Source organism: Python bivittatus, unplaced genomic scaffold (assembly GCF_059951505.1).
Source record: "Python bivittatus isolate LINGU-HERP-01145 unplaced genomic scaffold, Pbiv_v1 ctg000070_np1212, whole genome shotgun sequence".
In the NCBI taxonomy this organism is placed as follows: domain Eukaryota; kingdom Metazoa; phylum Chordata; class Lepidosauria; order Squamata; family Pythonidae; genus Python; species Python bivittatus.
The window spans coordinates 24,329,563-24,355,787 of NW_028277034.1; the positions used below are offsets into that span (position 1 = coordinate 24,329,563).

Sequence of the window (26,225 nt, forward strand, 5' to 3'; positions counted from 1 at the left end):
CCTTACTGGATCTTAAAGAAAAAGAATCTTATTTTGGACTTACAATTATTCTGGATCAGCCTAATGATGATGTTGTTTTGGATTTACAAAAAGTATATTTTAAATCACTGAGGAACAAAGAGAACTTATTGAAATGGTTCCTGAAAGAAGAAGACAAGGAGAAAATAATAAAGATTCAACTGTTTGCTAGGTTTAAAGATTGAACTCTCTAAAAGTAAACAGAACTTGGATCAGTCTAATGGTAACACTATTTTGGATCTACAAAAAGAAGGTCTTAAACTACTAAAAGATAAAGCGAATGTATTGAAGTTGCTCCTGAAAGAAGAAGACAAGGCGAAAATAATAAAGTCTCAATATGTGAAATACTATCTGTTAGGATTAAAGAATGAACCTCTTAAAAGTAAACAGAAAGCGTATAAAGTAAATCTGTTTGATTATGGTTAAAACATAGGCTGATAGATTAATGGTAATTTTTTGGGACCAGAACTGTATGACGATGTTATTAAGATTACTGTTGCTTAATAGTAGTAAAAATGAATATAGGTTGTGACTCTTGATAGTTATTAGAGGAGTTTCTTGTTGATTAGGACTGAATGGGGAAGTTACTAGGACTATATAAGGGAATGTTGGGAAATATGAGTGATATGAAAGTGCCTTCTATTATCTTTGGGAAGGGATGATGATATATGATATACTAGTGAGATTTTTATATGCACATAGATGACAAAAACACACAGATATTTAGGATTGGACATTAATGATGGCGACAAAGATGGTGACATAATGTATTGAAATTTAAAAAGGGGCGGATTAGCCTTGCTTCTGTTTCGAAATTGCTTTTGTTTTTCTTTTTTTGCTTGGGATTGTAAAATGCCATGTAGACTTGGGGTTTTGATAATTATTAGATTTTAGGATTAGAGAAGTATTTTGTATTAGTTATATTTTTAGAGTAAAAGATGTATGTATTATATATTTGTATCTGCAACAAAGAAAGTTGGAAGTCACCTATTCTTTTCCTCTCTTCTTTTTCTTTTCTGCACTTTTAACTTTATTTTTTCCTGAACTTTTCTTTCTCTTTGTTTTTTCTGTTTCCTTGTATTTAATTCTTTATTAAAAATAATAAAGTTTCTTTTAAAAAAAGAAATAAATGTGTGTGTGTGTATATATATATATATATATATATATATATATATATTTGAATAATATTTGCATTAGATAAGCATATATAGAATTGTAACTGTTCACTGTTATAATGATATATTTTTTCTTGTTCTTTTTTCACTTTTATGTTAAAGCACTTTTATGTGTTAAAAATTTAAATAATAAAAAAGTTCTAAAATAACCTCCCTCGCACACATTAATATATCCACTGAGAAGAAGCAATTCCAAGTATACATTGATTGTAAATGCACAAAACAGTTAAATCAGCCCTATAATGCAACTGTATCCATGAAATCTCTTCCTTTGTAATCCAGAAAGAGCACTGTGACAATCAAACCTCATTATCTCAAAATATACTTCGGTACCTTTTAATATCATTAAGATGTGTGCATGAGCTCACTCCTAACAATACAAACACAAGTATGTTTACTTATTCATTAAATTGTTGAATTATGTTTATAAATATGGCCTTCAAATTTCACTGGGTTTTATTTCCATGTGAGTGTTTTTAGGATTGCAGTTTTTAGTCTTTTCGGTGTTTTACAATCTTCATATAAATTGTGAATGGGTCATCGGACAGGCTACTTCCTTATGAAAAGCAACTTGTTTTAGAAGTTGATAGAGATAAGATTTCATGGGATAGTCCATGTGGAATGCCAACTTTATTGGGAGAATCAGCAGCAAGGAGGTTAATAAATTTCTATTCTCTCTCAGTGCATGTCTGTTACTTCCAGAGCTTATGTGTCCCAAATGAGCAATTTCCTTTTTCATTCAAACCTTTTCCTGTTTATTCTCATAATGCCAAACCCTACTTATCTGGCCATTCTAAAATGTAAGCATAGAGTTTTCCTCAATTTGAGTTGATTCATTGAAAGATATCTGTCTAATATATTTTTAAGTAAAATATTTTTAATCTCACATAATACTAAATTTCTGGTTTGGGGGGAAAAGAGAGAGAGAGACAGTTAATACAGAAAATGTTCTTTGTTTTGGATTATTTTGGTTATTTTTTAAAAGATGCATAGAATTCCTAGAGGAAAAAAATGCAGTGACATATTAGAATTCAACTGGCTTATTATAGCATGAGGTTTTCTTGGCAGAGACCTTTAAACTCATACACAGAGTACATTGTTTGGACTTGGTCTTAATTTATTCTGTATTGCTACCATACAGAATGTTTCATCTTCACATAGAAAGAATTATTTGTCTTTCAACTAAAGAAAGATTGTTCTAGATCATTATTTTCAAAACCACATAATGTAACAGCACAATAGCTGAAGGCTTGCATGTTAAATCAATACAGTATTTCAGGTATCCATAAACCATTTTCAGAATAACATGGAAGACATTTCCCTCTCATTCAGAAGCTAATCAGATGAGATGCACTGAAGCAAAACTATGCAGGCTTGTCATTATGAGGTTTGTAAATGCCCCATTACAAACCCACAAGGAATGGAAAATTGTCCCTGAAGGCTTATTACAAAAATGAAGAACAAAAACTGTGAATATGTTGATGAAGATTCTCAGTCATCCAGGTGGAATTATCTGGAGGTTGAGTCATGGCAACTGGACTTCTTATCAAACCAAAAGAAAAGTCCAGTTGCCATGACTCAACCTCCAGAAAAAACGGTGAACAGAGTGAACAGCCAAACACTGACTTGGGCTCAAGTCTTGCTGCTGCTATGCCTTGGCACTACAATTTGCTTCCTAAGTCATTAGAAAGTCACTAGAATGTGATTAATTAAGAGATTACTTAAAGTTTAAATCACTTGCAAAGTGATTTTAATCAATGAAGGTAATTTAAACATACTTGCTTATTTTTAAAAAACAATTTTAATTTGCAGATATCTATACATATATTACTGTAATAGGAATTTTTAAAAAAAATTAAAGCAGACTTTTCTTTAACAAACAGCTCAATTAAGATACACGTCTCTGTCTAACCAGTCTATTTTAGCACACATGAAAGAGCATTGAAGCCACCTATTCTCTTTCTTCTTCTTATCTTATCTTAAATCTGCAACCATCAGATTTATAATGCACATTAAACCACAATTCTCTATTTCTTTCTCTAACAGTGAATTATTGTTTAATTTAGCCAGAATTAGTGGACCAGAAAAAGCAAGAAGTGAGAAGAAAATGAAATGCATGGGTCAGCTCATGTTCCCAGATAGCTGAACCATGGTTTAGGGAGCCAGAAAAGTACATTCAAATCAGTCCAGTGAATGTCAGTTTTTAGTGCTCCTTTTACTGCGTAAATCAGCACAGTAAACTCTTGATTTAATGGACTAATAGAAACAAGAAAGTCTGCTAGATCTGAATCTCTGTTAAATCTGAATGCATTATGCATGTATAAATGGTGAATAGGATTTTATGCATGATAAAAGGCAAATGGATTTTGAGTTATTTGTAATATGCATTTATATTAATTTAATCAATTAAAATGCAATGAAATCAAGATTCTTTATTAATATCTAATGTAGCTTGTTCATTAAAGTTACTTGATAAATATTGAGATATTTGTTTTAATTTGAACAATTTTGAATGAAATTCTTAGAAAACCTTCTAGTTCATCATCTGCGAATGACAGGAGTGGAAGTCTATTACATTTGGAGAAAGCTATTCTAAACTTAAGCAAATAAAATTTCTCAAACTGAAAATTAATAAGTATTCCCCTTCTCTGTGTTAATGCTAGAAACATGATGTTTTTATCTTCCTATGACAAATACAACTTTTTTATCCTCTTTGACTATACACTTTCATGTAGATTTTTCTTTGGAGTGACTAATCTTGTCGCCTTTAAATTTCTATATTTGATATTTTTCTGTTCTGTATTGCAGAGATATGTAGTGGGCATCAGACTGACCCAAAGACATATGTCTTGGCACCCTCCAGTTTTTCTGTCCAGTCTAATTATAGGGCTCGTTGCCATAGAGACCACTTGGTTCTATCTTTTAAACAGCTAGTTAAAACTTATCCTTGCAGGAGTAGGCTTGGCATCCCTCATGCAGAAGGATATTTTGAAATCTCCTGGGAGGACCACGTTGATCATAAAGTTCCATTCTTACAGTTTTCTTGAGCATTTATTTCTACATTGATCTCTGATAATGCTGAAAAAACTATTAGACAAAGGATTTGAGACATGAATCTTCTAAAGACAGAGACTGGGACTCCCAGTCATTTATATGACGGTGTTTCTAACATTTGTACCCCTGCCTCTTATCCCTTTCATAAAATTAACTGTAGTATCTTGTGCCTTGGCTCAGTACAATACACTGCTTCTACAAATACTGTGAACAGAGTGAATAATCCCACTGAAAACTGGTTGTGCCAGTGTGGGTGAGGAGATGTAGAAGTGATTACCTATGTTTTCCTCCTCTCTCCTCTTTATAAAGAGATACATGCAACATGAATTATCAACCAGGCAGGGATCTTCCATCTTATACTTTTTACCTTTGATAAGGCCAAAAATCAAGTATTTTCTTTAGTACCACTAAATGTTTTGCTTTATTCTGTTTCATGCATGATAAGTGCTCAAAAGTTAATTAATGCCCAAGTAGATTTTAAACCAAACTTTTATTTTATCTCTGTAATTGTAAAATTCTATTTTTTGAACTTGCATCAGTCTCTGTTGCTGTTCTTTTTTACTTTAATAAACTTATACTTTAAAAAAATTATTTTAATTTTAAAAATTGAAAGCATCTGCAAAGTGAAATGGCAGGGTTTCATCCTCATTTTTATTTCTAAAAATGTTTTAGGCTCCATATAGGTCTCATCAATATCTTTAGAAATAGAAGAAGGCTGAGCCTCACTTATTTATTTGGAAATTTGTCCACCTCCCATATAAATGTAATAATTAAATTGAGATTGGTAGAAAGCATTGGGGAAGCAGCTAAAGACTTAATGGGCAGTATTCAGTTTGTCTTCTGACAAACATATTTCATCATTGAGCGTGTAGTTTATCATAGCTGTCATTTTGTGAATAGTCAACAATCTGATGGTAAGAGCAGCCACGATATGCTCTCAACACTCTGAATGTGTCTACCAATACAAAATGATTGCCCATTTCTCAACTGGCTATAAAATTGATGCCATACACTAGTTGTTTTCTATTCTAGTGTAGTAGTGAAGGTTTTAGACTGGGGGTAAGCTTACATTCCCCATGGATGACTTTGGGCCATTCATTCTATCTCACTCTAATGTAGCCCACAGGCCCATTGTATGGATAAAATAAGAGGTAACTGCTGCTCTCATATATACTAACTTGACCTCCTCTCCAAACAAATTATGGGATATACGTGCAGTTAAAAAAGCATTCCAGTTATCTTCTGCTTTGGCTACTTCAGCCTATTCAATAACCTTGCAATTAATCATCCCTTGTAACTTGTATCTCTCTTTGTTAAGGATCTCATCAATTCTATCCAAATACCATTTTCTTGATCTTCCTTTTCCCCTTCCTTTTCCTCTCATCGCAGTCACTTGTTGTATATTTGTTTTTTGATCCTGGCCTTATGTATTTTCTAGACATGACCAGACCACTCAACATGCTTCTTTAGTACTTGTCACTCATTCTTGTATTTAATCTACATTCCTTCAGGATCCATTCACTCTTGATCCTTGACACACACTAAAAATCCCCATTCCAACTGCCTAATATTTTAAGTTTCTCCTGGCATGCCCAACTCTTTCTTTCATATAACGAAGTATGAAGAAGCATACACTTACATATCTCTACCTTTACTTTTTAAGGCATACATTCATCCTTCAGAAGAGACTACATGCTATCCACTTCTAGCATTTGCACATCTTAAAACTTCTACATCTACTGTGGCTTAGCCTACTATTTGAATCCAAGCAAAACAAATTTCATCTTTTTGCTACAGGATGCTAAAATTGTTAATTATGATAGAAATTGTTGTTAATATTTGTATTTCTGCATGACTTCCTTGTTTAAGACTTTCTTAGCCAAACACAGAATAGCATGTGTATTCTTTGTTCAATATTTATTATTTAGTTCATTTGATTTACTGTCAAAGCCCCCAAAAAGCTAACTCAGAGTCATTTTTGTATATAGCAAATAATAATAAATGGAATTGAGCACAAAGAATAAAGTAGCTTATCAATAGAGGAAGAGAAGCCAGGAAAAGAATATTCCCTAAGGCTATTACAAATTACCAAATGTTTTTGTTGGGGCTTGTATAAATCTCTGCTTCCTTCACAATTGTAAAGATAAGGCCCCTGTCTGCTTTGTTTTGATGTATTTAATGGTGCAACATACAACTCATTCAGAAAACTTCAGAGAATAATTAATTTCAGCAACACTGCTGTAGCGTTCGTCAAAGGAAAGGTTACATCTTTGACAAGGCCTGTTTTCTAGTCTTCAGTAAATTGAGTTTTAAAATAATGCCTGTAAACGTGTGACAATAAACTTTAGAATACCTTTCCGTATTCATTATAGAACTGATGAAAGCCCGTACATAAAAATATTAGCCATATGTGCTTTAAAGCTGAAAATAGCTTATGACTTTATAATCAATTATTTGGTGTCATTTCTTGCCCTGCAGTACTGGGTACCAATGTATTTATTATTCACCTGAAAACACCGCCAAGGCAAGAGAAGTTCTCAGTAGCATCAATCAACTGCAGCCTCTCATATCAAGCCATGCAGACATGCTACTTAATTCAGCAAGACAGCAATCACCAGAAAGCTTGACGAATTCCTTAAAGATGCTTTCAGAAACTGTAAGTTTCAAACATAATCCCTACTGTGGAAACTAGAATGATCAAATTCCTAGATATTGCTGTGGTCTGCAGAATCTGTCTTCCTCTGTATGAAGAAATGTTGAATGGTTATAAGCTTCAAATGATTACCAGAGGAAAAGAGTTTTCTTTTCTGCCCCTTTTCGGATTGTTATCAAGCAATTTTGTGGATATTTAACTTGATGCCTTTCATATAAAACAGAAAAGTCTGTATCATATTGCATTTAAACTAGCAATGGACTAAGAATAAATCAGTACTATTTTTGAAGTATGAGAACTCTAATTTTTCTATACATAACTATTAGTATATTCTTCCTGCTTCTTGATAATTTATGTATTTTATTTGTATTGATGTATTGATGCCTGATGTATTGTAACATAACCATAAAAAAGGAAAATCAATTTGTGCTAGAGAAACAGCCCTAAAAACTCTTCTTATAATTCTGAGGTACCCCATATTGTTAAGTACTTTGCATATCCATATATTTTGTTTTAAACAAATCCTGGCCTTTTCTGCTTTATCCATTAAATGGAATTTGACATTTTGAAATTCAGCCAGCTTTTGGTCTATTGATCTTTGGAGCAAGGAAAAGACAAATGCAGAGCCTCTAGTAAATTCCTCTGCCAGTGACTTATAATGATGTGCACCATATTTTAATGCTATGATATTATAAAATCGCATTTAAGATAATAAAAATCACTTAGACTAAGCAGCCATTGATAATCTCATGCCCATTCTCCATTCATTTGTATAGTCCCCTCTTAAACTATTTGGCAACCATCACATCTGATGGTATGTGGTTTTTAAAAGTTTAATTATGTGTTATGTAAAGGAATACTTCCTTTTATTAGTTATGAATGCTTCCAGATTTTCAGTGAAGAATTCTGAATTCTAACATAGTAAGATAAGGAAGAAAAATTTCCTATTTATATTTTCCACATCAACCATTACTTTATATACTTTTAATATATTCTCCCACTCATATTTTCGCTATGATTAATGGTTCAATTTATGTTAAATTTAACTGTATGCTAAAAGCCCCCAATCAGTATAGTTTTAATTTTTTTCGGGAAGCTTCTCAAGGATCTTAATGATTTTGGTTGCTGCTTCCTCCAATTTATCATGCTCTACAATAACCTTTTAATATTTTTGAGATGTAGCGGCCAGAACTATGCGCTGTAGTTCAAATGCAGTCTTGTTATGCATTTGGGCATTACTTTTTTCCCGGTTTTATTTTCGATTTAGCTCCTTATGATTCTAAATATGTAATTTGCCTCTTTTTGACAATGACCACACAAAAGATATTTTTATTGATTCCATAGCACAAAACTATTAAAAGTAAGCCCCACCGAGTTTGATACTGTTGACCCCTATGTAAAAATAGAGACTTTAGCCTTATGCATTTGGGTTGTACGAGCTTTGAAAAAAGATTTGGAAAAAGTACTTTGGACCTTATGTAAGATCAGCCCTGCATATTTCATATTTCTGGCTTCTGTGTGAGTGTGAAAAAAAAGTTGCAGTTGCTTTAGGAGGTTGATATTAAAGTAAATACAACTGCAAAGGCAGACACAACTTTTTTTCCCTGTCTGAACAAAACTACTAATGAATAGCAGCGATGTCCTGTGCTGATGAGAGAGCTAAAGCACTTCTAAATCATGTTTTGAAGCATGAATAGCCCCAATTTTCATACATAAACAGAAATTCACATAGATTAAAATTAACAGCAGAATGACCAGATTATTTTTATTTTTATTATGCTAAACTATGTTTAAACTATACTGAACTTGCTTACCTGTGGAATAAAGCACAGTGGCTTGCTTCACATATCTCACTAAGTTTAAAACCATGATTTATAAACCATAATGACAGGATTCACACAGCATGTATCCAAATTCAACAAACTCTATAGTGCTTAGCATATCATGTGAGCCAGAACAGTGTATTTTATTATCTCAGTTTTGAGACTGCATTACTGCATTTTGCTGACTGCACACTCATCTTAATTTTAGACAGAGTTATTTGTGCATGCCTTTAAGGATCAGCTTATCAGAAGTGCCCTTTTAGCTTTATACACAGCCCGCCCTGGTTGTGTCTTAAAAAAACCAACTTTGCCAAGGAATAGCACTGAAGAAAGTAGCGAACAGAAAAATCAGGATCATCCATCGCAGATTAAGAGACAAGATTCTATACCTCATCACTCGGAATATGATGAGGAGGAGTGGGTAAGTAACCTCAAAATTCCATCCTTTACCCTCACATTGTGTTTATTCAGTTGTAAATTATCAGTACAGTGGTACCTCAGGATACGAACGCCTCTACTAACGAACTTTTCGGGTTACGACCAGCTCCGGCCACAAAAATTTACCTCGATGTGCAAACTCCGCCTCGGGGTACAGCCATTTTTCCGCCCTGACATGTGGTCCGCGGCCATTTTTCCGCCCCTGACACGTGGTCCGCAGCCATTTTCCTGCCCCGCCGCACAGTGCCCGGCCGTTTTCCCGCCGCACTGTGCGGCGCCCAGCCGTTTTCCCGCCATGCGGCGCCCGGCTGTTTTCCTACCCCTGACGCGTGGTCCGCGGACGCCAGAACGGATTAACGGTAATTACATTGAACCTTATGGGAAAATTTGCTTCGGGGTGCGACCAAATTCGGAGGGCGAAACGGATTAACCAGATTTACATTGAACCCTATGGGGAAATTTGCGTCGGGTTACGACCAACTCGGGATACTCCCAGAGTCACGGAACGGATTAAGTTCGTATCCCGAGGTACCACTGTATTTAAGAAGAGTTAGCTAGTTTAGTTATATCAATAACAGTGGATTCTTGTGACATTGAAGCAATGACTAACATATTTATTGAAGCTCAAATTTTGCATGAATCATGTATATTTTAGGTGTACTATACTTCATGTGATGTTAAAGTACCTACTTAACCTTTAATATTCCTTCTCCTGCTCCTTATTATTATTATGATTTAAATTAAAACTACACATTCATATTCAGTGTTTTGAATGCTGATATCATGCATACCCAGCTATAATTTGCATTTTTTCTATCACTAATTTATAAATATAGCATGAATAAAGAAAAGAATTTCAGCAAGACTAAGTATAAATGGTTCAGAACTGTGACAACTCCTTTTTTCAATATAAGATATAGTATTTCAAAGACTAATAGTATTGCTGTATATTAAACAAAATGCATTAATTTGTTTCATTACAACTTCCATGTTTCATCTTCCCTCATTTTTCTCCTTCTCGCGTACCTTTTCATTGTTTGTTTTTCTTCTGCTTGTCAGGATCCAGGATCGTTTGGAACTTTTACATAAGTTATAATGACATCTAAGAGTTGCCTCAGAAATTCACCAAGCTGCTTAGCAGCTATTTCTCCATGGTTCTAATCCTCATAATTTTAATATATGTGTACATACATATTTCAGAATTGTGAAATGAAAGCTGACCATGACGTTTCATTTTCTATTCTAGTAAAAGGCCAGTTAAGTAAGAAAGATTCAGATGTTTGTGTTATTCTCTCTCAGATCCAGGGAGGAAATACAAATGGTTTCTGATCTACTCTGAATATACAGAGGGCCTGTAGTTTTGTTTTATTTAAGTGGTGTTTCTTATTTACAATGGGTGAATATTTAAAGTTTTATAAGTAATTTAAGGTTTTATAGGTATGAAGTTGGGGTATCTATTTTATGCTTATATTTTTTGCAACATATAATGACTTAGAATTCCTAAAATAGTCTTTCCTAACCTAATGACCTGTAGAAATAACATGATAATAGCGTAGGACAGTGGTTCCAAACACCAGAAGAGGATCAGATTGGAAAAAGCCATCCTAGAAGCAAGTTTGTTTGCTTATAAAATATTTTGGCTATCGAGAAAGTATATCTTTATGATGAAAATTATTTCACTGAAATTCAGTTTTAAAAATATAGTTTTTCTTAAAAGTTACAGAAATTGCATTTTTATAAATATTCAGACACTTTGCAACCTAAAAGTGTTAGCTTATGTTAGTTGAAACTAGAAACTTTTTCTTTTATTCTACTTTCTCTGTGTATCAAACACAGTATTTCCTTTTAGATGGATGCCAAAATTTAGCTTGGAAGGAACCTTGAATAAAATAGCATACCAGAAAATCCTGCCTATTTCTTCCTTTAAAAACATTGTTGTTCAGGGTAGCAACAATTCTGTCTTTCATAGTTGGCTAGCTAACGCTCAGCTCTAATTCCAAAATATTTTGTCAATCTAATATTATGAATATTGCTTATGTTTTTTTAATCTTCCATACAATTAAACTGCAACATGCATTGCAAAATTCTGCTTAGCATTAAATTGGAAGAATAAATATGTTCTAATATGCACATTTGTTTGATGCAAGCAAGTCATGCCAATGCACTTTATAAAAGGTGGACTGAACAGAAATTCTTAAGCATAACTATTTCCAAGCTTCTTTCCCTTATCTATTTCCTCCAGCTATTTGTCTTTGAGCCATTTTACTGTGGACCTATCTCCCCATTTCACTTATCACACTCATAATGTCTATTTAAATGTAAATCCCACTGAGTCTACAAATACACTAATATCTAGTATTAGATTTCAGGATTACGTTTCATAATTCTGGCTTGTCAGCCTTGCAAACATCTCTCCACAGTAGTTTGAAGCATCTTTGAAAGAGTTTTTTTCTGCACTTGCTATTATCCATGGGGCTCTAGCTGGGTCTGATAAGCTATTGCAGTCAATGACATAGCAAATGGGACCTGGGGTCATTTGCCCCCAATAGTAATGATCCTGCTGAGAAACTCAGGTAACTGAAAGAGCCTGGGACTTCAGCTAGACTGTTATCATCAGGAAGAATGTATACAGATGGAAGGGCACCATTAATGCTTTTGAAAAATGGAGAAAGAGATGGAGATCTGAGTAAGAGCCACTACTCTGTACTGAGAGATTGGATGGGTAATCATATCATCTCTGGGCCTGATGAAAACAGATATTAAACAGAAGCATTTAGTGGAAGAAACATTAAGTGGAGAAAGCATGATAAAAGATTTGTGGGAAGTGCATGTAGAGTGGACTGGTTCAAGTGGATTGGTCTACTTAGATAGTTGAATACGAGTATGGGATGGATGAGAGGAAGTGGTTTGGACATAAGGGCAGGACCCTACTGTAATTCTCTCTGCTCTGGAGGGGAGCTATGAAGAATCTGGGGAATAGAAGATAACAGGAAGATCTTTCTGGAGATATACAGAGGGAGATGTGATCGGAGGTATAGGGTAGATCATTCCAGGGGAAAGGTACCTTACAGTTTGGTGCTGGTCACTGCTTCCAGCTCAACTGCCCCAGTCTGCCCCAGATTGCCAGAGGTCTTTGGTCTGTAAATACCAGGATTGCTTGTTGGAAGACAAACTGTTCATACGTTCTTGGCCATAAGCAAATAAACAGACCTGATGGATATTATTCTACATGTGGCTGCCTTGGAGAATATTCAGAAACTACAACTGATTCATAATGTGGCAGCCAAACTTGGTGGTTGAGAGCTGCTATATGAGCATAAAACCAAGGTTGTAAGCTCTGCATTGGTTACCAATTAACTTCTGGGTACAATTCAGAATGCTGGTTTTGGCCCATAAAGTTTTATGTGGCTTGGCATCTAAATATCTCAGGGCCAGGGGGGTCTGCATTGACAATTCCTGGTTTCAAAATGGCAGGCACGACTGGGCAATCAAAGCCCTGCCCTTTTAATGTGTGTTATATGCATAGTACACATGTAAAAAAGGGTGGGATTTTGCTCATACAGCTGTTCCTGCCATTTTAAAGCCAGTGATTATTGCTGCAGATACCCTTACTCAGGGCCATCTACTTCAGGTGGAACCTAACCAATTGGTCAGCAACTCCTCAGTAAGAATACTGAAAGTTTCCCCCAGTGTAAGATTTGGCAACCTGCCTGGAATATCATTTCCCAGAGATCCGCATGGCAACCCAACTCCTGATATTCAGGAAGGCAAGAAAAATGGAGCAATTCCATCAAACTTTCAATGGTTAAAATCATTACTGGAAAAAGATTGTTGTGATTTTAATTTAATTTTATGATAAGACTATTTTATTTTCTGTCATCTCAATTATTGTGTTACATTGATTTTAATATATGTTGTAAACTGACATGTGCCTCTTATGAGTGCAATCATATAAAAAGATAGGATATTTCAGGTAATTCTCACTTAGCGACCACAATAGAGACCAGCAACTTGGTTGCTAAGCACCGTGGTCGCTAAGTGGAAAATCACATGACTACAATTTAGGATTTTACTTCCTCCTTCTCTATTAATTCTGCTTGTTGCAAGCCTGTTGCGAAGTGCCTGAATGGCGATCACGTGACTGCAGGATGCTACAACAGCCATAAATGCAAGGATTGGTCGCAAGGTTTTTTTCTTTCATTTTGAATGGTCACTGCACGAAGCAGTCAGTAAGCAAGGACTACCTGTAATACATTGTTTATTGCATTTATATCTTGCCTCTGGAATCTCAAGGCAGCTTTCTTGTTAGTATAATTTTATTCCCCCAGCAACAGTCCTGTGAGATAGTTGGGGTTGAGAATTTTGATCCACTGTTCCTAGACAGCTCAGTGCTGGAATGGGTACTTGAACTTGGGTCTTCCCAATCCATGTCCAGCACTTTAACCACCACAGCTAACGTCAAGAACTGAATATCAATGGAACTATAATGTTCTATGACTAAGTCCTTGCAGGGAACAATTCTGTAAATGCAACAATGGCACATAAGGAACAAAACCAGTTTGGTTTCAAATTTTTGTTCATAAGCAGCAGGGGAACTAGTTTAGTTTCTCTTTCTTCATTTCCCTTCAGTGGAAGAATAAACTTAGCCACAGCCTGCATTCTGCTGAGCCAGAACCTGCCTGCCTCCTGGATCAGGCTAAAGAAACAATTTGCTGCAGCAGTTTATGGCAGCAGTGGCCAGAAGAATGCCCATTAATACTTCATAAGCAAGAGATAATTTTTCTACATTTGCTCAATTTTCTTTTTTAAGATGTAACATGTATTCATTCACATCAAAGTTTCTGAATGATATGTGGTATTATGATAAAAAAAAAGTAAATATGTAAACACTGTATAACAAAAGAGCAGCAGAAAAAATTAAATGTCCAATCATCCTGTAGGGCACATTGTTCTTTTTTTTCCCCCCCAGGGAAAGCTAATCAAGTATTCAGTAGATTAATAAACCAGCTACTATTGTGAGGCAAATTGGCATAAAGAACTTTGCCTGAGAGAGAGATTGTAAGTGTTCATATTAAATATTATCCTTTATACTGCAATAGCAATTAAAATACTGACAGGTGGTTAAGATCATTCTATATTAAGCTGCTGAGTAAAATATAAATGCTAATAGCATCCATGAGCTGTATCAAACCATGTTAATTTTACCTGATGGTCACAATCTTAGAATGGTTGTTCCTATTTTTCTCTCACCAGCTGTTTTAAAGCCTTCCTATAAGGAGGTTTACAAAAAAAAAAAAACATATGTTAATATATAATGCAAGAATTGGGTGGGCAGCAAGCTGCTTGGAAGCCATAGTTGTTTCTTTCTGCCTAGGTAATTGGCTGGTTGTCATTGGCAGCCAACTGAACAGTAGTTAGCAAAAGCTAAATTACATAGGCTCATCTTGAGCAGATTTGAGGTGGGGAAAGGGTATTTCAAAGTATTTGTTAAAGAGCAACCTATTCCATATTCTTTTGTATCTTGGAAAATGATGCATCTGATTTGCAAAAGCAGTTCTTTGAAATGAAGGCACAATAATTAGGCAGAGTCCCTAAATACATTTTCAGTGTGTCATATCCTTTAATACAGAAGGAGGTGCATTTCAGATGAATAGCAGCATGTTTGGTTATGGGTTCACTGATGTGAATGAAGAATATAGTATATGGAGAAAGCCGTGCTTCCTGGAATGTGAAGACATGAATGTTTTTTCAAAAACACTTCACTGAGAATAATTCAGATATTGTCATCTAATATATAACTGTCCTGTTCCATTCTGCCTGCCTTATGCCCAAATACAAAAGTTAGCTTCTCTGTACACCCAATAGGCAGTACTAACAGTAATACAATGTCTTTTATACTACAAGGTGAATCTAGTGTTTAATGCATCTTTGCATGTAGAATGCATTAAAAAAAACCTAAATAAGAGCTGCTATGTTTAACAGTTCTACTTTTGAAGGTGCAAATTACATTGGGAAGAAATGTGTGATTTTACATAGACTGCCATTAGAGAAAAAGGCTTATGCTTTAATGCTCACATGGTGCAGTTACAATTTTTTCCATTAAAAAAATAAGTTTGTTCCTTCTGCATCAGTGTAATTATTGCTACTGAAATACCTATGAACAGTATCATAAGAGTAACTTTTAAGATTCAGTTCAATTGTATATAGGCAGTACTTCAAGTAAACTGTTCCCAAGTAGCTTGGACTTTTAAAGGTCAATACAGTACCAACACTTAAATTGAACTGAGAAGCAAATGAGTACGGTATCCAATGAGGGTGGTAAGAAAATTGGTATACTGTTCTCTGAACACCTAATGCAAAGTACACTTATTAGGACTACCATGTCCAAGCTGCAAAAAACACATCACCTTTAGATGGCAGCAACACAGAACTATAACTCTTTGCTGCCATCTAGCGGTTCTCTGAATTTTTACTGCCATCTACTTTGCAATCTACAGTAGATCTGGTAGGTCAGTCTCCATAACACTGTTACAGCCCTATGATGATAAAAATGACACTTTTATTACTGAAACGCTCTAGAAGCATTATGCGTTCTAATTAGAACCAATGCATTTGAGGGACCAATTTGGCTCATTAAGATTTACAACTTGAAGTCTTTAAACTTTGTAATATTTTTTAATTAAAGAGAAACTTAACGTGGAACCTTAAATAAAGGTTTATTTTAATTGTTGCATTTCAGAAATAAAAGATCAAATAATACAAATTTATCTTAAGTCTCTGTTTAATTTTACCACCATTATACATAATTATGCTCCCAATGAATTGTAACTAAGTTCAGGTAAACATATACATAGTTATTAAACTATAATATGGAAAACTTATTGCTGAAAGATAGTTGATCATCATCATCATCATCATCATCATCATCATCATCATCATCATCATTTTAGCCACTCTGGGGAGGTAGGGTATAAAAGACATTTTAAAACTAAGTTGATACAACTGAATTTTCTGATCATATAGCCTAGGAAAATAAATGATTTGTTGCTTTTGGTTTTTATCCTCTGTGCAGTCAAAACATTTCAAGTAAAATAATATTCCTTCAAAGATATTTCTTTAATCCCTAATAAAATGTTAGTGAAGTCTGAATTAGCTTAGCATATTCTTAGAATAATCTGGAAAGCACATGACTTGTCTGTACTAAATCAGCCAGACAAAAGAAAGAAGCACCAGAGTTAGTTTCAAATGGGAAATACAGCATTGTGTAATCATTCAAAGACAATACTGTTCATGATCAGCACTGAGCTTGGTTCTCTTCCTGTTCAGTTTTTTTAATATTTTCATCATGCAATAATTTTTCCTTTGATACCTGGCTATCCAGCTCATTCAAGGTGTCCCTTTAGAAATATTCCAGTTTCACTTTAAATAATTGCTGCCTTGCTTCTTTTAGTTCTTGGTGGATAGAAAAAGTTGTTCATGTAAAAATCCTGACACATACAATAAAGCAGAAATACAGTCATCTGTAGAACCAGCCAAATGCCTCTAACACATCTCAGCAACAGAAGTATGATGTTGTGAGAATACTGTAAAATTTCTATATGATTGAATGATCATATAGAACATCCTCAAACGAGGATTATCATAGGCTAAACAACAGTTACCAGATTCTAGTTAATCATGAATCTCTTTTAAGGAATCTATGCCCAGGAAGTACTACATGCCTTTTTTACATCTTTGCTGCAGAACATGTTGATTCATAAGAAACATTATTAATGAACAATCTAAAACGATCTGTGGATTGCTGCTTTCAACCAAAACAATTCTTTCAGTTAGAGAACACTCAGATGACGATGCTGTTGTTGATGATGATATTTTTATCCCATCTATATATCTATCATCTCAAGGTAGCAAACATACTTGATCCTCCTGCTTCCTATTTTCTCCACAACAATTGTGTGAGGTAGGTTGGGCTGAGAGAGAGTGACTGGTGCAAAATCAGCCAGCTTTCATGTCTAAGGCCTATTGCTCACAGTTTCCTGGTTTCTAGGCCAGCACCTTAACCACTATACCAAACTGGGTCTCACAGTGCTAACTCTTCTGCAGTTAAAATCCGTCACATCTCTTTTCCAGGCATAAAACTGTATGCTTTGCATACCTGAAAGTGGTATAAACATGTTTCTATGTGCTTGTTAAATTCTACTTGCATTTTGTAATTTTAGTTGTAAGCTCCCAGAGAACAATATATATCACACAAATAAAATTCATATGCATGTTATGAAATACCATGTTCACATTAGAAGTATGAAGTATTGTGGTCAATTCTGTAAGTTTGTTGTGCACATGTACTTCATTTTTAGGAAAGTCACAATTGTCTAAATATACTTCATTTTTTTATAATTCCACTGTAATCTTTTAATGAATGATTGGAACTGCATAAGAATATAGGGAATAGCTTACATAAATATATTTAACTGAAACTTATAGAAGGTGAACCCATGAAGATTTATGCCAAAATACCTCTATACAGTACTAATTTGTGTCAATATATTAGTATAGCACCATCTTATACTATGTAAAATCTTCATTCCAGAATTATTCTTTAGAAATAATAGCAAAGATCTTGTATTTAAAATTGATTAAGTGCTGGTCACTGTTCTTTGATATATTATTTTGTTTCATCTCACTATTGTCCTATAATATACCACTAAAGAAATTAATCAATTGTACTTTTTCATGCAGCTGTTACTACTGAGTAGTGATACTGATATTTTTTTCAGGATAGGGTGTGGGCCAATGTAGGAAAGAGTTTAAACTGCATTATTGCAATGGTGGACAGATTGCTTGAAAAGAACAACATTCCCAGCATCAGTAAGGAAAATGAAAAGGAACCTTCACCAGCATCTCATATAAGTGGTAAGGAATGAATTTTTATTGTTGAAAAAAAGAAGAATGAAATAAAACACCACAGTAAAATCAGATAGGAGGTAAAATGAATAGATGAAAGTGCTGATAGTATATAGTTTCTGGACTTGGAAGACTATTTATCAGATTGCATCTTGGTAGCATAGTCTGGTATTACTTGCACTTATCAATTTGGTTTGAGTGTGCTCCTTGAAAAATCTCTTTAAGAGAATAACATTCTGTTCTCACATTTCTGATGTATTTTAATCCGCTTTAGGGTTTTTCTTGAAAATGGCATTCTGATTAAGAACAAGGGCCAAAACTTAACTTTTCTCAACTAAAGTAACTGAAAAATAGGAAAAGAGGGATTTGACAAATGTCTCCTCACAGTAAACTGCATGCTGTTTTCAAAATAAAGATACTAGCGTCATTATTGAATATTGGGATCGTAGTTCTGAAGCTTCTCACAAGTAGTGACCACTGGGAAGGATAATTAAATTTCAGAAATACAAAAAGACTATGAAGAAAAAAGAACTTGGGGGACTGGCCTTTGTAATATCACAGCTACTATTTCTAATGCCATAGTATATAAGTTTATTCTGAAGTATGTCCCCACTGAATTCCATGGAGTGTAGTCCTGTGTAAGAGGTTTTAGAATTACAGCCTTAATTTTGTTCTGCACTAACTATGTACTAATGAAGAAAGATGGATTCCAACTCTTAAAAGGAAGGTAGAATTTTTTCCTAGTAGAAAGAGAATAGCTGGTTCTAAATGTGAGAAAAAGTATGGCAGGAGGTATAAGAATGGGAGTGAGAGATTGAAATGAAGTAACATAATAGCATAATATTGAGGGTAATGAACTGAGAATGATAAACTGAAAGATATGAAGGAATACATCAATGAACTGCTTTTAAATGCAAGGAACAGGAGCCTGAAAAGCAGTAGGATAATTACTCACAGCCACATTTGCAGTTTAATTAGTGAAGAAAACATAAGAGTCATGAAACAGATTAACAGCTCTTGAAGCACATTGACAGACAATAAAACCAAAAGGGAAAGGGTCGGTTTGTCAAACAGACAGTGCATCTCAAGGAATACAGGCAGAACGTCAGAGGGGCAAAGTTAGCGGGGTGCTGTGCTATATGATAGTATTAATATAAGCTCAGATACTTTGGCCCAGTTAGCTTTATACATAAAATTGCATTACAAACTAATTGCTGCTGTCTAATATATGACCACATAATACTTTATTTTATTTTGCAACTTTGTTAAAGAGCTGGTATCCACAGTTTGCAGTTGCCACTAAATTGTGCCTATATATTTGGAACACTCATGTTATGAACAGTTATTTCTTTTGTGTCATCATTCAAGATTTATATAACCATTAGAGTCTCCTCCAAGTTACCTTGGTAGAAGAGGAGCTGAATGCATTCTATAATGAAAAAAGTCTGGAGTACATTAAAGCATCTGGAAATTGTTTAGTTTGTCCCAGACTATTATGTCCAAGACTTCTGGCTTGCTGGGGGCCAGGGAAGCAAAGAGTCTCCTGTTTACCTCCATAAAACTCTTGTAAAACAACAGCCCTGAGACCCATTAAAACATCATATATGCAAAAGAAATAAGCTTTCCACCATTTCATCCTGTCTGCCTTTATCATCTATTAGCTTTGTCATATTGTGGGTTTCCCTGTCCTTCCTCATAAATATATACAAATGAAACTGATGTGAATGTTTAGACAAGAAAAGTGTTGGTGAAATGGACCTGATGTGTATGGTGAACTTTAATTAACTGAAGAGCATGTTAGGGTTGTCAGTTCTTTGAGTGATTATAACATTTAGAAGTGAAAAGAAGTCAGAGGGCATCCATTTTAGATGGAAACATTTTTCATGCTTCAGAAAGTCACACTGAAAGATAAAGGATATGGAGAAAAAATGCACACCAAAAGGATTGGAATAAATTAGAAATGAGGTTAATAAGGCATATATAGATCATGATTATGTTAAATATAATTTTTAAAAAGCAATGTGATTTCTCGAAATTGGTAAACCTTACCTTTGATAGCTCAAAAATAGCTCACCTTTTCAACTTGGTGAGTCTTTGATATTGTGATTTAATTTAACAGGATTTATGCATGATCTTTGAATGCCAGCAAATTACAACATTTCTAGAAAGGCAGGTACTGAATGTCAGAACAGATGTGGGATTACAAACAAACAATACCATGAATTTCTACAGACTGTAACCAGTTCGCTGTTTTACTTTTTAATCTTTGTTAAATTCTAAATATTCAACATTAAAACATTAATGTTTTAAAATACAAATGTTTAAAAGTACAAATTTCACGTGCGACATTTGTATGCATTTCCTGAAGTAATAATGATGAAGTATGAAATGCAGATAGTAGAATATAAGAATGTCCTTCAGAGGCATCTAGCCTTCAGCCTCAAGGCCTTAAGAGTGCATTTCTCAAGTGCCAGCGTTGGGGGAGCAAACTTCCTTAGCTGGGCATAAACTTTTTGCCTTGGTGGAGTTATGGAGTAGACACTTGTAAATACTGTTAGGCATTTGTTAAATAGGCTCATTTCAGTTATTCTTATTTCTTAGACCTTCTATTTAGATCCAGGGTCCAGTGGCGTTTGGTGGCTAATAAATTCAATAAATAAATAAATCCTCAAGCAGCAGAGTGTTTCTTACTGCCATGGCTTGCAATGACATTTCCCATTTCCATAGGTTTTGATTAAGAGCTTGACTGCTGACTGTTCTGTTCTGTTCTGTTCTGTTCTGTTCTGTTCTGTTCTGTCCACAGTTGACTTTTTTCAAAGAAATGTTATGTTTTTCCACAAGTGATAATGAATTCTTTCAAAGTGCCTCTACTGATGTTTCTATGATTGCCTTGATGTATACTATGAAGTTAAACAGGGGTGATAACAATCATAAATGCCTAGCAAAATCCTCCTCATGCAAGTCCTATAAAGCATCTGCAATTGCAATAGGAGTCTCCACAACAATTTTTGTTTCTACCAGAGTGAAACAGTTACATGTGATTACTATTCAGATTTGGGCTTCTCTGCACTTTTTAGCCAAAACTGGAAAAGTAGGTCCTTCTCCCACAGTAGGGGCTAAAAAGATTTTATTCATATCTATTGGAGCAGCTAGGAGGCAAAACCTACTATAGAATGCCTTATCTCCAGAAAAAGATCTTTCACATTAATTAATATTAAGTTCTGTGAATATTTATCAATATATAAAAAGAATAAATTAATAGAAAATGACTACATTCTATATTTTACTTTGCATATCATGCAATTATGATTCTTAAACATACTTAAGAAAAACATTGATGAAAAGCATCCATTTTGGAAATACATTCAAAATGATTCAACACTGAACAGGAAATAAAACAAGGATGTATGACATCCCCTTGGTTGTTTGATGCATGAATTGTATGATTCAGTAAATAATGTGTATATGTAAATTAATGCATCAAAGATCAAGATTGCTACATTTGTCAAGGAACATGAATTTAAAACTGCAATGTTTATATAAATATCTAAAAAACAACAGCAAATATATGAATTTGTGTATCTTGGTAGGCTATTTAGTTAAAATGGGGAAAAAATGAAATTTTAAGGCATTCAAATGTTGGTACAAAAGTAGTGGGTAGTATCTTGTCTGTTGATACATGACTGTTTATCAAAAGAATGGAAAATGGCTATGCATGCTTCTATCCACTTGGACATACAGAAGTGTGAGTTGGATATGTCTGGGAAACATAAAAGTACAATAAATGCCATGGAAGTAAGAAGTGCGTGTGGTAAAATAAGATGATTGTTAAAAATGAATGAATGTGGGATGAATGTGGACTGAATACAAATGTGAGTGACTTATGAAAGAAGTACACTGAAGTGGTTTAGTCGTGTAGAAAGAACGAATGAGGATTTAATCACAAAACAAATATACAGTATAAAGAAAGAGGGAATGGATTGAGGAGATGCCTGATAAAGGTATGGTTAAATTGAGCTGATGGGATCTTCCAAAGAAAGAAGCACAACATTTAAAGAACAAAAGACGATGTATGAAGCAGTATGTGCACATGAGGGAGGAAAGGAGGCTTTGCAAGGATAGAAAGACACGGAGAGGTACCGTGAATGGTGTTGGAGTAAACTGTTTTCAGCTATATTTACTATTTTATTTTCTTGAGTTTTCCATTTCTTTGTCTTACCAGTTCTGACGCTTTTTATGCTCCTTGCATGTTTCTTACCTCAGAAGGAATTTGCTTGATAGTTATGTATGTTTGTATGTGGAACAATTTTGTGGAGTTCTGTTTTTGGTTTAGAGTACTTTGGCATTGAAATTTCCTTATATTGCCAATGTATATCTTTAAACTAAGAAGATATAGTTTTACTTATTTTTCTTCAAATCTAATAAATATCCTTAAGGCTGGATTTCAGATCAGTTTCCATGGTAACCATCTATGGTGTCATCAGCACAGCATTATGATTTCATTGCAGAATAAAGCAGGTACAAAGCATTCCTTTTTAAGAAAGTTTTTCTTATAAATCAACAATACAATGTTTGTGGTGGCACTAGGAAGCTGAAATTCACATATTCCATATCCCTCTTTTTTGAAAAATATATGTTCATATGCACTATGCATACGAATTGTATGTGTGTATATGTGTGTGTATTCACACACATGCACAGTACTCACACTTCTCCAGTGTATGGGGAGTTTATAGGATTGATTATATCCATTACCTACACACATACTCAATATATGGCATGAACAAACAGGAGGATAAATGGCGTGAAACATTAGCAGTTTACTTTTTTTGTGACTATTAAATCAAATGAATCAATCTCCTAATCTACCTTTATAATTACATTCTTTGAAAAATCATTTGCAGATGACCTCTGAAACTGTATTTATTGAATTAACAATGAAGTTTTCATTCTTAATTTTTCGCTCTTTTTCCATTCTCTCTCACAAATTGCTTATGAAACTGACTTTCTTTATCAAGGAGATTTGTTATCAGTTGATGATATTGCATAGGTGCTAATTTAGTATGCAAACAGATGCACAGTTATTGAGATACAGCCCAGTATGTGAATATGCACCGTATTGGATAGTTATGCTTTAATGCATGCTTCCTGAACTCATGGATGATCCATCACTGGTTTCATGCAAATATTGGACAGCCATTTGTCTGGGATGGTAGCAGTATTCCTGCCCTAGGCAGGGTGCTGGATTAGAAGACTCCAAGGTCCCTTATAACCCTGTAATTCTGTTGTTCTAGTTTGAGTTCATCATGCACACTTATTGCTGAATCTCAGAGCCATTAGTTCAAACCAGCTAGGATTTCAGAAATATAAAATATTCAGAACACCTTAGTAAAGGGGCTATCGTAATTATTTTGCTGACAATTTGATCCTGTTTTTCTTCTAACATGGCAATACCACAATAACCACAAGGTGTAAACCAAATATACCATACATGTTTCTGGCCCAAAGGCCATAATAAAGAGTTAATAAAGTTTTCATTGATACCATACAGTATAGTACTTCTTTCTAACTACATCTAATTGAATTTACTCTAGGAGGGAAAAGCACCGCTGGCAGAAGTGCAATTTATTAATACACACATAAAAATATATAAACACACATATGCATAATGTATGTGAATTTTTAGAATTTATTCGCATTTTCAGAAAGCAAACATTTATATATCAAGACCAGAAATATCAAGGGTTAAACTGACAGACTTTCCAATCCTTATGGAGACAGTCCTTCTTAAACTCTTCACTAGCAAAAGGAAATTGACAAATTATTTCCAACTTGTGTCAGTTTCAACTGTAGTTCTCATGACACTGCAGTGTTTTTTAAATTATTGTTTATTTATTTACAGGACTTATATGGCCACCAATCTTATATAATGATTCCAGCCAGCTCATAACAATCCATAAAAACATGGCTTTAAATAAAACTTCCCTTCCTCCCAGGTGCCAGACCAAATATCCTCCCAGCTCAACCCCTATCCTATCCCAATGCTTGGGGGAAGAGCCAGGTCTTCATAGCCCTCCAGAAGGCTAAAAGAATAGGGATCCCTTGGATCTCAGGTGGGAGGCTATTCTAAAAGGCTGGGGTGGCCACCAAGAAGGTGCACCTCTCAGGTCCCATCAGGTGTCAACATTAAAGAGAAGGGACCTGCAGTGTGCCCACCCTACCTAACCTAGTAGGATGGGCAGTCTCTCTGGCCTAAAGGCCATAATAAAGGTTTGATGATTTAGGACAGGCAGATACTCTCAGGGAGAGGTGGTCCCACAAGTAACCTCACCCCATGCCATGTAGGGCTTTAAAGATGATGACCAAACCTTGAGTTGTACCTGGAAAGCAACTAGGAACAATGCAGCTTACACAGCAGTGGTGTTACTTGGGTGAACTGCAGGGCACCCAGAACTATGTGGACCATTGCATTCTGAACCAGTTGCAGCTTCCAGATAGTCTTCAAGGGCAGCCCCATACAGAGTGTGTTTCAGTAATCCAAACAGGAGGTGACTAAGGCATGAGTGACTGTGAGCAAAGTTTTTCCACAATTCTATTCCATTATTAATTGATCTTACAGATTATGGAGGGACTGCAGAGAGCAGAGGTGAATCTCACAGAAAAGAGTGTGGGTTTTCTGTAGATTTTTTATTAAGGCAGAAAGAGTATCACCTACGCTTAGTGTTCTGTTCACACTCTGCATGAGAAATAGGTAATGTTTATGAGCCTGAATGTTACTAACATTTGGAAATGCCAGTTTGTACAAGCAAGCGTGCACTGACAGCTTCCTGGGTTTTAAAGGCTGATGCTACATACACTAGGGTTTGGAAGAATAAAACTAATATACAAGGCATTCTGACAAATTCTTGGATATCTGTCCTAATGGGATGAAAATTCTGTAGAAATGAAAGGATAACATAGCTTATTTCTCTATCTTGGAGAGATTCAGATGCTGCAGATTTCCAACAAAGTGTGGCAAATTTGCTGTCCCAGATGAAGTAAGCCTTGAGGATATAAAAGTAAAATAAAAATGATTATAAAAGTAAAATAAAAAGTAATTTAAAAATTACTATGAATTCATACAGTCAATAAAAATAAAAAACTACATTTCTACCCCAAAAGAATACTCAATTCCTTAGTTTCGCTGTAGCAGCTACAGAACAGTTATTTCATCTATTCAAAAGAACTTAAGGTAATGGTTTCTAATTGGAATCACATTCATGAAGTGAATTATTGACTTTATATTGTATTATAAAGTCTATTGTTTGGGGGTTTTATACATTTTAGACTTTAACCTTCTTTCAGAAGTGTTTTAGATCATGAATTCAGAATATAGATTAATTATTTCATACTGTATTGAAATCTGTTCCAGCTGCTTTCCTTAAAATTTATTTCACTTGCTTAATTGCTAGACAAGGAACAGTAACTTTTTTTCCCATAATTTCTATCCTTTGACCTAGTTAATTCCCTGCTGGTCACCATTTTGACATCATTAACATATGACTGAATGGGAGATTGTAAAAAAAGTACAATAAATTAAACATAGTCCATCAGATTCTACCACCATTTCTTGCTTCCTGTTCTTTGATTGGTTATTATTTTCTTCACATGCTCTTAAAAAGTGTAAAAATATGTTGGAGAATCCAATATGATAATGCTGGAACTTTCCAATAAACTGTAATTCAAATATTTAACTGTTGGTAAAAATAGCATTGCAAGTATGGATAGGTCAAGTTTGCATGTTATGAGTCTGTTTCTGTTTTAAAAAACGCAATTTTCAACAGATGAAGACGAAATTTCTTCTTAACCTGTAGTACTTCAAACTGGAGATGGGACTTGAAAACTGAATATGCCTCTGTCTAGAAAAAGAGTGGAAAACAATGTGAAGATAGAAAGCTAGATATCATTGAGATTTTTGTCCCAGCCTCCCTGCCATGATAGTTTCCATTTAGTAAGTTTTTTTTTAATTTCCCACTGTGAGGGAAAAACTATATAAAATGGCCATTCACCTGTAACCTGCAGGTTCCCATGAGATATGAGACAACAGTCTCTGAAAAAACAGCAACTGGTATTATCTAATATGGGTTATTTTTAGTCTGGATTTCTCTTATTTTCAGGTAG

At 34.7% G+C, this 26,225-nt stretch overlaps 1 protein-coding gene across 9 annotated transcripts in view; it reads left to right on the forward strand.

Moving 5' to 3' along the window:
* INPP4B (inositol polyphosphate-4-phosphatase type II B) overlaps nucleotides 1-26,225 on the forward strand; it is a 256,059-nt gene that overhangs the window by 154,673 nt on the left and 75,161 nt on the right. For all 9 annotated transcript variants that reach the window (XM_088132815.1, XM_088132817.1, XM_088132816.1 and 6 more), the window contains 3 exons: nucleotides 6,726-6,903; nucleotides 8,932-9,144; nucleotides 17,939-18,074. In XM_088132815.1, coding sequence (XP_087988941.1) covers nucleotides 6,726-6,903; nucleotides 8,932-9,144; nucleotides 17,939-18,074 — 527 coding nt within the window. The remainder of the gene's footprint in view (nucleotides 1-6,725; nucleotides 6,904-8,931; nucleotides 9,145-17,938; nucleotides 18,075-26,225) is intronic.